The following is a 16,763-nucleotide window of genomic DNA, read 5'->3' on the forward strand; positions in this document are numbered from 1 at the left end:
AGAAATGAAGATGCTGCTGTCGGGAATAACAAGGCCTGTGTCAGAAATGTTCAGGAGATCGCAAGGTGTGTCTTTGGGTTTGCCAAGGCAAGGGGTGTCTGCCATATTTGTGCTGGAGTTTACTAAAATATGAATCCAGACCCGTTTCCCAGCCCTACTCTAGAGACCACTGAAGAGATTTACCAGCCTAATCGAGGACTGTGATTATATTAGGTGGGCCGCCTCAAAGACCAAGGGTACGTACGAGTACTAGGGTATTTCCCCAAAATGGTAACGTGGGAAAGGGACCATGGGTGCCAGGTAACACAGAGATGCCCTGTCTCCCTCCCACACTCTGCCCTTCAGCTCTCACGTTAAGAATTAAAGGAACCTCTTCAAAGTTGGATCCATTTCCTTGGAATTGATGGGAACTCACATCACTCTGTTATCTTCCCCTCGTTGAGTACCACCACCACTTCCACATTTATTTCCAAGGCCCTTGTGATCCATCGGGGAAATGCACTGTTTAAATTATGGTGAGGAAGAGAGAACTAATGGGTCTTGCATTATGCAAATGCCCCAGCAAACAACCCAGCCCTTTTGCCCAACCACAGGATTCCTTGGGAAACTGCTAGAGATAAGTAGGGCAAGCTTCCTCTTTCACTAGCACTGAGAAGTTACCCGACGGGGTGAGAAGCCAGGACTTTCCGTCTTTGAGGTAAGCAGGTCCTGGTTTAGTAACTTCCCATGGCAAATAGATGATGTTCTGCTTGTGATCTTGGCTGGCTCTGGGAGGGTCAAGCAGGACTTCCACGCCATGTACGTTAGCTCTTGCTGCATGGGCGTCTTCCTTGTGTTCTCTCCTCCTGCTTGGTCAAGGAGTGTGGGTGGTGTTATGTGGCAATGGGGAGCTACCGGGGTGCTTTGGCACATTCAGGCAAGCTGTGCGTTCAGGGGCTTCAGGAGAGGTGAGATGACAAGACTGTAGGAAGAAGAGTCTAAAGCAAATGTGGCTTAGAGCCAATTTGTTGTTTAAATGAGGAAAGAGGGTTAAAAGCTCAGGTCTACTGAGGTCAGGTGAGGGATCCACAGCTTCCACACACCTTGCCCCGTATGGACACATCAGGACAATTAAATGCCAGGGTCACCTTGGAAGGCAGTGTCCTTTATTCACAGACAGAGGCATTTACAGGCTAAGCTCTTTGAACCAGCTGGGGAGGACCCCTGGAGGAGTGGCCGTGAGGTCAGCCTGGTGGGTCACACCAGCATTGCTACAGAGGAAATAAAGGGACTGTCATTCTAAAGCATCACAGGCTGCAGGCAGTGAGGGTCATTCTCTGAGACTTGGTTCAGTTCTCTCTCTGTCTCTATCACATAAATGAATTTTCTTTTTTTGGCTGTACTTGACCTTGAACCCAAGGGCTCCGGCATGCTGGACAAGCTTGCTACCACTGAGCGCCTCGCCCAGCCCCGTGTGGTGGATTTTTTACATGGGATCATGGCCCCGAATTTTTCCAGTATTTACATCATTAATGGCCTCAGCTTCTCTGACTCACATTGTCACCTCTTCCACATGAAAACCCTAGCTTTAGTTAGATTGTTTAGATGGGGACTGGGGAAAGAGCTGTCCACCTCTGGTCAAGGGCTCTTTACATGAGAGTTTCAGACCCACAGCACATTCTAGAGTGGCTCTTTCTGAAAGGAGGAGAAGCATGAATCCCAAAGGGCCAAACAAGTGAGGGGTGGGGAGGCCCTCGGAAGTGCCCAGCCAACTCCAGGGCCAGGACTTGGCCCCCAGGGTCCAGTCAGGCACTACTGTCCCAGGCAGAGTGCCAGCAGGCACCTCCTGGGTTCTGTGTTGGGAAACAGTGAGTGCAGATGTCTCCAGCCAGAGCCTGGGGTCTCCGGCTTTCCCTAGTGTCTTGGGTCAGCGTCTAGCCTAGGCGCCGGGTCGTGTGCCCTCGGGACACGGTCCTGCCTGAGCTCTGGAACTCCAGCAGACTTCATCCGAGTCTTAGCTGGGTGTTTTCCCAGCAGAGGGAACTTGAAGCAAGGGATGAGTTTCCTTAAACCTCAATTTCTTCACCTGGAGATGGGGAGATGATTAAGATCTCAATCATTTGATGGTTGTCAGATTTCAATGACAGAAAGCTCACCTGACTAAATACTTCGTAACTGAGCACTCAGTAAGGTGCTTGGCCCACAGTGGAGCTCTAGAAATGATTTCAGGAAGTGGTAATGGAAGGGCTGAGAGAAATATTTGTAGCAAACTTTGATTGACACACAGGATTCTAACTCACAAGATGCTGCTGATTTGTGGCTCATCAAGAACCAGGGATTCCAGCCAGGCTTGGTGGCATGATGGGGAGGCCGAGGCTGGAGGTGGCAAGTTTGAGGCCAGCCTGGATGACTTAGTGAGATCCTGTTTCAGAAAAAACAAACAAACAAAAAAAAACATTAAGAAAAGGGGTGGGGATGTGACGCAGTGGTAGAGGATTTGCCAGCATGCATGAGGCCCTGGGTTCCATCCCTGGGACTGCAAAATAAATAAGTAAAACAGAGGTTCCACGGGGGCCTCCTCAGACCACGACTTTGTTCTGTGGGGACTTCATAGGACCCTTGTTAATTCTCATTACCACTACCAGCGAGTAAGGGATCCGTCTTTAGCGTGAAAGTTGTGGCTGTAATTAGAGTCAGGGAAGGTGTATGGGACATATGACCATCACCACCACCCTTGTCACTGTCACCATCACCACAATCACCCTCACCACTACCATCACCGCCATTACCATAATCACCACCATTACCACCATCACCATCACCATCACCATCATCACTGTCACCATCACCATCAACATCATCACTATCACCATCACCATCACCATCACCACCATCACCATCACCAGCATCACCCTCACCACTACCATCACCGCCATTACCATAATCACCACCATTACCACCATCACCATCATCATCACCATCATCACTGTCACCATCACCATCAACATCATCACTATCACCATCACCATCATCATCACCATCATCACCATCACCATCATCACTGTCACCATCACCATCACCATCACCACCATCACCATCACCAGCATCACCCTCACCACTACCATCACCGCCATTACCATAATCACCACCATTACCACCATCACCATCATCATCACCATCATCACTGTCACCATCACCATCAACATCATCACTATCACCATCACCATCAACATCATCACTATCACCATCACCATCATCATCACCATCATCACCATCACCATCATCACTGTCACCATCACCATCACCATCACCACCATCACCATCACCAGCATCACCCTCACCACTACCATCACCGCCATTACCATAATCACCACCATTACCACCATCACCATCATCATCACCATCATCACTGTCACCATCACCATCAACATCATCACTATCACCATCACCATCATCATCACCATCATCACCATCACCATCATCACTGTCACCATCATCACCATCACCATCATCACTGTCACCATCATCACCATCATCACTACCATCACCGCCATTACCATAATCACCACCATTACCACCATCACCATCACCATCACCATCATCACTGTCACCATCACCATCAACATCATCACCATCACCATCACCATCATCACCATCATCACCATCACCATCACCACCATCACCATCACCATCATCATCACCATCATCACCATCATCACTGTCACCATCATCACCATCACCATCATCACTGTCACCATCATCACCATCATCACTACCATCACCACCATCACCACCACCATCACCACCACCACCATCACCATCACCATCACCATCACCATCATCACCATCACCATCATCACTGTCACCATCACCATCACCACCATCACCATCACCATCATCACCATCACCATCACCTGCTGGAGTCCTGCCCCAGCGGGATCCAGGGGGTCCTGAAGGATGAGTGGTGTTGGCGCAAGGGATGAGACAAGGAGCTGTCCTGTTGGAGAATCTCCAGAGAGAAAGCTCTAAAACTGCTTTCTCTGGGTCTCTTTTTATTCTGCCTTTTCTCATCATTATGGGTACAGAATCATTAATAAAATGCGTCATCAATTTACAATTTTCAGATTTCCCAGGATGTAACATTTCCTTGTTTAACAGATGTAAACTACGTAACCAGACCCTATGTCTCCTAACCTGTCGTTAACCTTTACGTTTAAAGCACACCTGTACTTTATTTCTAAGATCCCCTCTAAAGTCCCCTTATAACAGTCTTATAATATATTCTAGGTGCCTACATTCATTCTCATAAAACTGGTTGAGCTACTTTCTCAGAGAGTTTCTTTGTTCCTTAGTCAAAGTACAGCAGTTCTTAAATATTTGTAATCTTTAACTAAGGGAAGGCTCTGTATGTCAGTCCCCCTGTGCTGACATTAACTGTGCTTATCATAAATCCCTGGGGAGGGTAAAGGAGGATCTGTTAGAAGGGAAATATATTTTTTATTAGCCTTTTCTCTCCTGGATGAATATCATAACCTATCCTCAATCAAACAGGCTATATATGGTGGGCTTCATGTAATAGGCATAATAACTATCTGCTTAGGCTTTTTAAGAGACTGAAGATATGAGCTTGGTTTCTTAGTTGATATAATCAATTGTGATGCCTAAAGTTCCTGTAGCTTTTCCCAGAATGATTGTTGAGATTTTTCTATTTTGACCTCAATGCCCTGAGAGATAGTAAAACAGCCTTTTAAGTCATGAACCACCTGTTATATTTTTGGCCACCTAGAATTTAATTTGATTTACCAATAAGTATACTCATGCCTTCTGTTAGGTTTATGAGTATAAAATAAAAAGTCCCAATTATATATAAAAAAAGGGTCTCATGGTTTTGGTTTCCCACAAGTGCAGTCTTGCCAAACACTTTCATCCTCACTGTGACCTTGTCAAGACAGAGGGAGGGGGACCGCCTTGACCCGTCACCATCATCACTATCAACACCACCATCATCACCTTCACCACCACCATCACCACCATCACGACCATCACCACCATCACCATAATCACCATCACCACCAATACCATCACCTTCACCACCACCACCACCACCACCACAACCATTATGTCACATCTGCCATCGCCATGGCCATGATTTCCCGCTCTACTACAACCATCACTATCACCTCACCATTGCCATTACTACTACATCCACCATCACCACTGCTGTCACCATCAGGACCGTCACCACCACTGTCACCACCACCACCATCACTGTTCCGAGTCCTCTTCAGTCCTTGCCATGTGCAGGCAGATGCTGCATGCTATGGAAGGTCATCTCACATGCAGTGAAGTCTGTTCTTCTTGGCTCCATTTTGCAGATGAGAAGCAAAGGCTAGGAGGCTGTTTTATCAGCTGCATTGATGTGACCAAAATACCCGACATGAACTATTTAGAGGGAAAGTTTATTTTGGTTCACAGTTTCTAAGGTTCTGTCCGCGGTCTACCAACTCCATTGCTCTGGGTCCAAGGTGAGGCCGACCGTCATGGCAGAAGGAGGTGGTAGAGGACAGCAGCTCAGGACGTGAAAACCAGGAAGCAGAGGGCTCTGCTCACCAGGGGAGAAACATAAAACCCCAAAGTCAAGCCCCAGTGACCACCTCCCCCAGCCACACCCTACCTGCCTACAGGTACTGCCCAGTTAATGCGTCAGGGGATTCACCCAGGGATTAGGTCACACCTCTCACGACCTAGTCATTTCATTTCTGAAAATTCTTGCGTTGTCTCACACATGAGCCTTTGTGGGGGGACACCTCATATCTGAACCATAACAGAGGCAACATCACAACTTCAGGACCACTCAACTGTAGCTGCAGACCTGGGGCTCAGGATCTCCTGTGTACTGATGTGTGAGGCCAGCACCCAGTGGGCGATGCTCTGGGAGACAACTACTTTATCAACAGGCAGGCCCTGACGGATCCCAAACCGGGAGAGCAAAGCAGAATGTGCCCATCCAAACAGGAGCAGGGAGGAGGGTTCAGCAGCCAAGGGAAACCGTGTTTGAAAGTCGTTTTGTTTCCTTTCCCATGGAAACACTGAATGCTTTATTGCTAAGGCAATGCCCCAAATTTAGAATTACAGTTAATAAAAGGAAATATGAAGTCACTCAGTCATCTCCCGTTAATATCTGTGATTGCAGCGTGCTATTCTCTATCGGGCTCTACGTCGTGTGCTGATCTCAGGTGCGTCCAGGGTGGTTCTGAGAGCCCGTGTGGCACTGGTTCACGGTTTCCAGCTGTTGGCTCGGCCCTGACTCGAATGCTTTAGGCGGGGTTTCCTTCCACCTACTCAGCCCCGTCTCTGTCTCCGTGGGCGGCTTTACCGCTTCCACTTGGGTGGATTAGCAGGTTTGCACAGCACTTTGTCTTGGTGTATGCACCAGAACTTTCCTCCATTACATGCTCTCAGGAGGGTGCTTTTAAAATTTTATAATGATACCCATTAGGCAAACACAATGCCTTTTCCTGCATTTGTTATTGGTGCTCTACGTTGTACACAATGGTGGGATTTGTGGTTACATTTCTGCACCTGCCACCACATAACAATACAATCTGGCCAGTATCACTCCTGTACCTTCCCCTTACTCCCCAAGTCCCTTTTCTCTACTGTCTCCCTTAGATTTTCATGAGGTCCACCCCCCACAACCTTCTTTCCTTTTTCTCTGCAGCTTCCATCTAGGAGAGGAGACCCTTGACTTCCGAATCTGGCTTATTTCATGTAATATATCGTGCTCAAGTTCCACCCATCTTCCTGCAAATGACATAATTTCATTCTTCTTTATGGCTGAATAAAATGCCTTTTAAAGTCTTGGAAGGCTCACTGAGGGTGAGGTAGAGCACTTCTACTATTATGACCTTTAGAAATGAATTTTTGAATATGAAAGACTTTCATTTGGTTCAAGAGGCAAAACAAATGGTGAAATCTGAGTTTCCTGGATCCATAGCTCTTTCTCAATGGCAATTGTTTTTGTGAATTCTTATGTTTGCTTTGGGAGTATTTTATGCAAACACAGAAGCACAATATGCTATGCATTCAGTGCATTTGTTTGTGCATGTGTGTGTGTGACGTTGCACAGAGCGTCACACATGCATAGATCTCACTGTATACAGGATGCTAACATTTTTGCAAAATGGGGAGATATTTTTCCTGTTACATAAATGCATTATTAATAAATGTATACCTATTTCTAATCGTTTATAGTGTGCTGGCATTTCCTACATCTCTCCTATTTTTCACAAATGTTAGCATGCAAACTGCCTTTTGGTATTTATTTATTTATTTACTTAGTAATATATTTCCATGATCATCTCCCCGCCCCCACGCCTTCTTGTTCTGGAACCTTCTGATCATGTACGAATGTAGCAACAAAAGCATAGCGAACCCCGCGGACCCCTCACCAGCCCCAGCTGTGATCCGCTGCCGGCTGATCTTGCTTCCTCTTTATTCCCGCTTGCTGCCTAAAACACTCATTCTACCTAATTATTTCTTGGGTAAATCCTGGTCATGTTTTTATTTCACCAGCAAATGTTTCAGCACGAGTCTCTGAAAGGTCAGGATTCTTTAAAAATACTCACTCAATCATGCTTACAGCTTCTTTGGAGCAGCCACATGAATCGACAGATGAGGAAACCAGGGTGAATGTCCCCATGTAGGGGAACTCTTTTCCTGAATCTTGTTCATGACTAGCATGTGTTGCTGTCCTTTAGTGGCCTTCAGTGACAGTGTGCACTGATCAGATCCAACCTCCTGTGACCTCCCTCTCCCCACCTGCAGCACCTGACCTCTTGCAGTCACTACCCCGTATTCAGGTCACTTTTTTAGCTTCCACCTAGGAGAGAAAATATGCAGCACTTGTCTTTCTGTGTCTGGCTCATTTCACTTACCATAATACCCCCAGCTCCATTCATTTCTTTGCACATTTCTTCCTCACTGGGGCTGTAAGATTGTGTGGTGCATATGGTCCACGTTTCTTCAACCATCACCCAGGGACTCCACACCTGAGCTATGGTAGGCAGCGACATAGCAAGCCACACAGCGATGGGCGCCAGCTGCCTTCTGGGTGGGCTGTTCATTTCCTGTGGACGCAGACTCAGAAGCCATAGAGCTGGATCACATGCTAGATCTATTTTTAGTTTTTCGGGGGAACTTCCACACTGTTCTCCACATGGTTGTACTAATTACATTGCTACCAACAGTCTGCGACTTCTTTTTTCTGCACATGCTCACCCCTGTGACCCTCACAGGCTGGTGCTCTCGGGATTTCTCATCGCAGGAGCTCCTGCCTCCTCCCCAGAGACCCTCGATCGCTGTTCCCCCAGGCCGGTGCTATGGAAAGCAGGTGGCTGGCCCTGCTCTCAGGTGAGTGTCGCAGAAACCCTACCTTTGTTTTCTCCTCTAAATGTGCCATTTCCCACCTCTAGCTGCACGTGCCTGTCGTGTTGTAACCTCACATTCTAAGTTCCTTGGTGGGATCCCCAGGGAGCCCTTCCAACAAAAGGTTCTGAGGCAACTGCAAATCCAAAGGAGACCAAGCATCACAAAACCTTGACCAAAAGCTCACATTTTATGCAAAGAAAAGCCTCAAAATGAGTCACTGGTGAATACGCAAAACAGAAAGCTAAAATTATAGGAGAAAAAACCTAAGAGATCTTCAGGACATAGAACTGTGCAAGGTGTCCTTAGGATTGACCCCAAAATGTGTTTTGTAAATGAAGGATTGATGAAGCAGGCTTCAAGATTTAGAGTTTTGAAACACACGCTAGTCATGAACAAGATTCAGAAACCTGAGGCGGGGATGGCACATAGGCCCAGGAATCAGGCAAAGCCACACGGTACCCGGAAGAGCCCAGGGACCCCAGCAGAACTAACCCTCCTGTGTCTGTTCCAGCTGTCAGTGTCTTGCTGGCTTCATCAGGATCAGAGGCGCAGACTTCTCGAGGTGAGTTTATGGCCAGAGGCCAGGAGAAAGGAGATTGGGACCTGGAATGAGTGTATGGATGGGACCTTAACATTGGCTTTTCAGCCAATGTCATGTGCACAGTTCTGTGGGGCATTAAATGCACTCTCCTGCTGTGCATCTCCAGAACCTTCTCATCTTCCCAACTGAACCTCTGTCCACTAACCGCTAGCTCCCCCTTCCCTTCCACACTTCAGCACACTTACTGTCTCTATGAATTTGACTGCTCACGGGACCTGCTTCGAGCAGAATCACACAGTATTTGTCTGTTTGTGACTGGTTTATTTCACTCAGCATAATGTCCATGTTGGAGGGGTATTAGAAGGTCCTTCGTTTTTTTATGGCTGAGTGCTATTCCATGGTATGAGTATGCCACATTTATTTGTCCATTCATCCACCTCAGAAAGTTGGGTTGCTTGGACCTTTTGGCTCTTGTAAATAATGCTGGTGTGAGCATGGATATGCAAATCTCTTTGATATTTTGCTTTCAGCTCTTGTTGGATCATGTGGTAATTCTAATTTTTAGGGGACCCACTATAGTATTCTAGGGAGGCTATGCCATTTTGCATTGCTACCAGCAGTGCACAAGTACCCCAGTTTCTCCATATCCTCACTGACGCCAGTTTTTACTTTTTAAAGTAATAACAAAGCTGGGTGTTTTTTACAGAACACCAGTGCTGGCAGTTGGCAGTGGCAGCGCTGGTATCGGGGGCAGAAGTGGGAGGGGCGGGCGTTGTGAGCTCTCTACTCAGCAGTGAGATGGACACTCAAAAGCTTCCCAAGAGCACATTCTTCTGGCCAGCGCCTCTGGTCCATCATAGGTGGCCAGTGAGGGAGTACTTCCCGGATGAGTGGATGACAAGGGAATAATCGGGTTCTGTGATCTCTGCAGATTCTTGCCCTCCCTGCCCTGAAACTGCCATCTGCTTCAACAGCACCCACTGTGTTTGCAGAAACGGGTTCAAGTACTCGTGGCTGGGGAGAATCTTCCACACATCCTACCTCAAGTGTGACGGTAAATGACTGTGAGGTTCCGCTCCCGCCACTCGTTAGTGATAGCTGTCCTGCACCAGGCACAAACTCAGAGCCCATAAAAAACCCGGAGCTCCTCAGAAGACCGATGGGTGAGGACAATGTTTTCCAGGGGGACTCGTCCCCGAGTCCTTTCAATAGAGAGAGCACGTGTCAGTCACTGGCCCAGGGCAGCTTCTATCTGGGTCTCCCTGGGGTTTGGGGGCTCAGCTCTGGTCTGTCAGCAGAAAGATGGCGGGACACACAAGACCTAAGCCAGGACCCCCCTGGGCTGAAGCCTTTTCCAGCAGTGAGCGCCCTCCCCCCCCCCCCCCCCCCCGACTCCAGGTCCTTGCTGCTGGATGGGTTTTGAGTAGATTTCACAAACTGACGCTGCATCACAAGCCGCACCTCCCTTACTCCAGCGACTTGACATACTACTCTTCCGTACCCCAAAGATCCATATGCCCTGGGTCTCTTTCTGGACCTCCTAGTCCACCCCACTGTCATTTCCATTTATTCACATGCCAGTGTCTCCTTGTTTGGTCAAGGTTCATGGTAGTTTTGGCGGCTGAGCCGCTCCCCACCTTGCAGTCTTCCTGGTTACTCTTGCATGATAGAATCGACTTTTCTCACTCTATAAAACACTTGCACATTTTTATAAATGTGCAACATTCTGAAGTCATCTTTAAAATATTGACTCATCCTTTTAGAGAACAAGAGATGTTGTTTGGTGTTTGTAAACGATGTTGGGCAACTGAGATTCCTTGGGCAGGGAAAAAATGAAATAGTTCTTTGAGAATAAAAATACATAATTCTCCTGATTCACAGATGCTGACGAGTGTAGGAGCGAGTTGGCAAAGTGCAAGGAAATGTTCTGTAGTAAAAAGATCGGGTATTACCTCTGCGTCTGTGTGGTTCAGCGCTCTTTCTTCCACTGGCTCTCTGGTTCCCTTGACACTGAACATGCAGAATGTCACGGTGAGAATTTCCAAATGCTTTCTACCATGGAAAAGGAGTGTGTGTGTGTGTGTGTGTGTGTGTGCGCGCGCGCGTGCACGCATGTACATGTGCTCCTGTAACAGCTCAGGCCAGGGCAAGAGCTCAGAGCCCTCTCCTAACTCATCCGCATCCCTTTGTTGACCCTGATGATCTTTCACAAGGAGATGTCCCCAAGCCCAGGGGCATCAGTCATCCATTTTCATGTGGACGCTTTACAAATTTATGTCTCCAACGTGGGTCTCATTCCCAAGCTTCCAAACAGGACATCTCCAGTTGTCTTCTAAACGTCTCCATTTCTTTACCTCTCACTGATCTTAAATTCGATTCCTATTTCTGTCTGTCTGTCTGTATACCACACCTTCTTGTGAGCTTGCATTGTACTCTGATTCCAGTCAATGCCAAGGTTGGCTCTAGACTTCCTCTCATTTGTGGCTTTTTTCTCCAAAAAAAAGCAATTTACCTCTTGGTGCCCCCAACGTAGTCACTCGTTCAGTCCTCGTATAATTCTATGTCTTGAGCTCCGCTGACTGCACTTCAGTGGCGGCTCCTTTATGTATGGAATTTGACCAAAACGAATAATCTGTAAATGGGAATAGCAACAGAATATACTGTGTGAGTGATGTGTCAAGGCATAACAAGTTATCCCCAAACGCAGTCACTTAAAACTGTGCAGAAATGGATTGCTTCGTAGCTTCTGTGGGTCAGGAGCCCAACAGGGATTAGTTGGGTCCTCTGCATCCAGGTGTCTCACAGCTGCAATGAAGAAATTACCCAGGCCACGGTGTCATCTGAAGACTAGGCTGGGGCAGGGCCTGCGTCTAAGCTCATTCACAGGTTGCTGGCAGGATTCCATTTCTTAGAGGATGTTGCTGCAGCTCTCAGTTCCTCCCTGGAGGTTTGTGGAGGGTGGCCCCCACTACCTGGAGTCACGGATTTCTCTTTCTTGTAGCAGGCGAGAACTTGAAGGAGCTGGAGTCTGGGTCTCTTATAACCTGGTCCCAGAAGGCACATCCTGTATTTGTCCATCAGAATGGGTCCCCAGATCCAGTCCACAGTCAAGGGGAAGAGGTCTCACAGGCAGGAGTCACCAGGAGCAGTTTCAGAAGCGTGAACAGGGTTCTTCCCATATTCCTTTCTATCCGGGACCTGTAAATGTGACTTATATGTAAACAGGGCCTTTGGAGATGGAACCTCATCAAGACGAGGCCACTCTAGATCAGGGTGGGCTCTAAACCCAACATAACTGGTGTCCTTAAGATAAGAGGGAAATTTGGACCCACAAACACCAGGAGAAGATGGCCCCCTGCTGAGGGAGGCAGAGACTGAGTCACAGCATCACAGCCAGAGGTGGTGACAGATGGCTGTCAGACACCAGGAACCGGACGAGGCCAGGCAGGACTCTCCCCTGAGCCTTCAGAGGAGCTCAGCTTTGTCGATACCTTGACTTGGTCAAGGGGAAGAGGTTTCACAGGACTTGTGACCCCCAGAACTGAGAGACGGTACAGTGGGTGGCACTACGTTACATGCAGCAGCCCTGGCAAATCAGCACACCCCACCTGCCCTTCCGGTGTTAATGCATGTGAAATACTCAGCCGTCCTAGGCACTCAGGAAGGCTCGATGAACATGGGGCACTACCTTAGGGAGGCCTGTTCTGGAACCTTCTGTTCCCTTCAATGAGACAGTGTATGTGAAGGAAACTTCTGTATGATGTGTAGGCAGCAGTTTCTGTTATCATTTGACACTGATTCCTTTAGGAAGCCTTTTCTCACCCCCCAGGGGATTGGGAGCTCTATAGTGTGCTCCCAAGTCACCTCACCCTACTTAAGAACATCGATTGCAGCAATTTCTTCGCTTACTTGTGATTATCTCCTTAATGACTTTCCTGCAGTCTGCAAGTTCCACAAGGGAGCACGGCAGGTCTCTTTGACTACACTGTATCCTTGTGGTTCAGCCTCATGCTGGGTTTTAAGTAGCTGCTTCAGACATCTTGTTGATTGAATGATTGAACTGGAAGCCCCATCCTAGTTCCCTTTCAAAATTCTATTGCAGAACACATTTTGGACTTAGAGGAGTGTCAGGAATAGGCACAATCTGAGGCTGACTGGAAGCAGGGATGTGAGCCAGAACGCTTTCTTCCATGTGCCTACTAATGGCTACTTTTGTTCCCCAGAGAACAAGGATGGAAACATGAACTCACAGCAGAACGTTTGGGTGAGTGAGGTGAAGTCTGGGCCTGGGTCAGTCTTAGCATGCTCTTCTGCTCAAGCCCTGCTGTGGCTCCCTGTGGCTTTCAGACAGAGTGGTTCTCACAGGGGCAAAGCTGCCTGCTGTCCCAGGGGCCTTTGGAATTCTCTGGAGGTACTTTTCATGGTCACAGTGTGAGGAGGTAGCTACCTGGTTGATGGAAACCAAGGATACTGCTCAACATCCAGGGCGCCTTGGGCAGTCTCCCCAAACCAGGAACCGTGCAGGTCCAGGTGTCCTGAGAGACGAGAAGCTCTGGGACGGTCTCTAGTGCCTCAGCTGCCATTGGAAGACCTGGGTCCCGCAGGGAGGATGGCCCATGCCACCCCGAAGCAGATCAGCAAACGTGGTTGCCTTGCTGGGCTCACCCAACCAGCTGTAGCATGTTCCTGATTTCTTAAGTTTTGGTGAGAGTCTAATTAGCTTTATTTCTTTTAAAAGGAAGATCTGTCGAAAAATAAGAGCCAAAAGGATTTTGCAGAAAAGGCTACCATCCTACTTAAGCGTGTGGAACTGGAAATACTGAATAAGAATATTGATTCTCCAGGAAAGGGCGAAAACCCCCTGTTTGATCTAGGTAAGGAATACTAATGACTCCTTATGGCCACCATAAAGGGTGTTGGGACCAGGCATAGTGAGTGCCCATGAATCATGGAGTTTGTTATCTCCCAGGGTGGACAGACTGGCCACACAAACGACCCATCATGAGTAGGTACAGAGAAAAGTGCGTAAAAGGGAATCTCCCAGAGTAGGGCTTCTGCAGGCTTCTGAGCATGCGAGGTCAGCCCAGCGAGGTCACTTTCTTGCCGTTTCCAGTCTATGAAACCAAGAGGTGCAGGGAGGAGACTCTGCTGGAGGCTGGGAACAACACAATGGACCTCAACTGCACTGGCGCCTTCAAGGACACCACAGGAGGTACTGGGTCTGAAGCGCATCCTCCAGGCCCTGGATGCTGGGCGTTAACTCATTTCCAGGCGCCTGGCCGATGGGTGGGGGGACTCACGAAGTTTTCCAGTTGGGGGGATCTGCATGGAGGATGAAGGGATCTCCCTTGACCACTGACCAGGCAATCTGGGGGATGACGTCACAAGCATGAGGTCTGGATGGGGGTCCGCCGGCACGCTTCCTTGAGACCCCCGTGGGGCCACGAGCGGTTCCATGTGGTGGTCTGACAAGTTAGCTCCTGGCCGTGGAGGCTGGTTGTTGCCTCAACCTGTTTCTTTTGGGAAGTGTTTTATGAACACACTATTTAAAACAGACACCCAGTTTATCTCTGTCCTTACAGGTTGACCAAACTGTTCTGTAAAAGGACCAGACAGCAGATATTTTAGGCTTTTTGGGCCAGGAGATCTGTTTCATAACTACTCAGAAACAGCCGCAGATATGTCAAAGAAAGAACACTGCTGTGCCAATAAATCTTTATTTGCATAAACAGACGGCAGGCTGGATTTGCCACCCTGCCTAACCCCTCACCGTAGGTCTGTGCAAAGCACCTACACCATGTAGGAACTTTCTAGTTAATTGTTGGTTTACTGTCCGTCTCTCCCGTTGCAATGCCAACTCTCTGGTGGCAGGGACTTTGTTCTGCTTGGGACTGTATCATAATGCCTGACATACAGTAGATGCTTAATAGGTATCTGATGGGTGAAGGAATGAAGAATGAATACAAACCTCTTCAAAGAGAAAGACCTGGTTACTCTGAGAGTGAGGTGCCTGCTAATCCACTCCGGAAAGTTCCTGGCCACTTTAGTCTTTGCTCCTTAATGTGAGCTTGGGGTGGGAGTGGGGCAGGAAAGGAGCAAAAATGAGTGGATTCTCACTATGGAGCTAATGATGATGTAGGTGGTGAGTGGCTTTGGCCCCAAGTGGGAGGTGGCCCATGAGTAATAGTGGCTTAGGAGGCTCCGCCAGGCTGCGGAGCATCTTGAACACATGGATTAAACTGTCCATGCATGAACAGGGAGGCAGAAGAGGGAGGGCAGGAGACAGGACCAGAGAGAGAGGAGGAGAGGGAGGGGGAGAACAGGAAAGGGGTGCAAAGGAGCTCATCTAGTGGAATGAGTCGCCCCGCACGCCTTTCCATGGAGTTGGCTGACCCAGAGTGGACCTGGAGGGTGGGACTGAGGTTCCATTCTCCACTTTCCCCTCTGGGCCCAGCATCCAGCCTCGTGACTCTGCTTTTTTTTTTTTTTTTTTTTTGACCAGGGATTAAACCCAGGGCACTTAGCCACTGAGCCCCAGCCCCCCAGAGACAGGGTCTCATCAAGAGGCTCAGGGCCTCAGTAAATTGCTGAGGCTGGCTTTGAACTTGAGATCCTCCTGCCTCAGAGTCCCAAGCCACTGGGATTACAGGCAGGTGCACCTCACCTGACCTGACTCTGCTTTTGATGCCTGAGGGCTCACGTGCATTGTTATGGCCCATCAATGGGCTTGTTTTACACGTACACCTATTAAAACATGACACGAATGTTATGCTCACACTTCCCAGACTGTGCACCCCTCACCTCTCCTAGTACAGTGCATGTTCCACTTAAGGAATTTCCAAGGGAGTGTGTGCACAGCAGACGTCAGACATGCGGGTAGCAACTCCTTCAACGTGGACACTCCCTAACACCACTTTCCTCTCTTTTCTCAGACAAGAGCATAGTTGCTCTGATCACTTATCGATCTCTTGGGAATTTTCTGAACGGATCCTTTTTCCGTGATAGAAGGAGGAAGCTGGGAGCCAGGCTGAACTCCCAGGTTGTGAGTGGCACTGTTGGTGACAAGGTCAACCTGTCTGAACCCACGTTCCTGACTTTTCAACACACTCAGGTGAGCAGAACCCGGCCAAAAGATGGTTGCTGGTGAGGATGTGGGGAAAGGGAGGCCGTGAACACTACTATGGGAATGCGAATCAGAACAACCTTGTGGGGGCAGGATAAGGAACCACACAAGATTAAAGCCGGAACTAGGACAGGATCCAGCAGGCCCCACACTGGGTCCATCCATGGAGGGACGGAGCTCAGCACCTGAGGGGACCTCCGTACCCCACGTTCACGGCAGCACTATTTCCAACCAACCCCAGTGTCCACCAGCAGACAAGTGGATGACGGGAATGTGAAGGTCACCTCACGGGTGGTGTACAGCCTTAGGAAGGAAGGAACCTGCCCTCTGCCACAGCGTGCCTCAACCTGGAGCACATTTTGTTAAATAAAATAAATCAGATGCAGAATGATAGATACTGCATGATCTCACTTAGGTATGGGATCTAGAAAAAGTCAAATTCACAGTAACTGAGAGTGGAATGGTGGTCACCAGGGAACCGGGTGGTAGAAGGACATGTTGGTCCAAGAGAATGAACTTGAAGTTATAGGGTGGGCAAGTGCCGGAGCCGTGATGCCTCATCGGCAGAAGTCCAGCCTGGCAACTGGAGCTATTAGTAATGCGTTGTATGTCAAAATCTCCCAAGAGAGCAGGGCTCCAGGGCCCTCACCCCAAAGGAAGTGGGAGGGGACGGATAGGCTAATTAGCTCC

At 48.5% G+C, this 16,763-nt stretch overlaps 1 protein-coding gene across 1 annotated transcript in view; it reads left to right on the top strand.

Annotated features, from left to right (window-relative positions):
* The first annotated feature begins 670 nt into the window (after positions 1 to 670).
* LOC308644775 (putative adhesion G protein-coupled receptor E4P) overlaps positions 671 to 16,763 on the top strand; it is a 30,540-nt gene continuing 14,447 nt past the window's right edge. Inside the window, exons 1-9 of the mRNA XM_081286451.1 lie at positions 671 to 697; positions 8,277 to 8,391; positions 8,921 to 8,971; positions 9,882 to 10,004; positions 10,832 to 10,981; positions 13,174 to 13,214; positions 13,689 to 13,824; positions 14,064 to 14,162; positions 15,883 to 16,061. Of these exons, the coding sequence (XP_081142577.1) occupies positions 8,361 to 8,391; positions 8,921 to 8,971; positions 9,882 to 10,004; positions 10,832 to 10,981; positions 13,174 to 13,214; positions 13,689 to 13,824; positions 14,064 to 14,162; positions 15,883 to 16,061 (810 nt within the window). The 5' untranslated portion in view covers positions 671 to 697; positions 8,277 to 8,360. The remainder of the gene's footprint in view (positions 698 to 8,276; positions 8,392 to 8,920; positions 8,972 to 9,881; positions 10,005 to 10,831; positions 10,982 to 13,173; positions 13,215 to 13,688; positions 13,825 to 14,063; positions 14,163 to 15,882; positions 16,062 to 16,763) is intronic.

This window comes from Spermophilus citellus (assembly GCF_964194105.1).
Source record: "Spermophilus citellus genome assembly, chromosome: 3".
In the NCBI taxonomy this organism is placed as follows: Eukaryota; Metazoa; Chordata; class Mammalia; order Rodentia; family Sciuridae; genus Spermophilus; species Spermophilus citellus.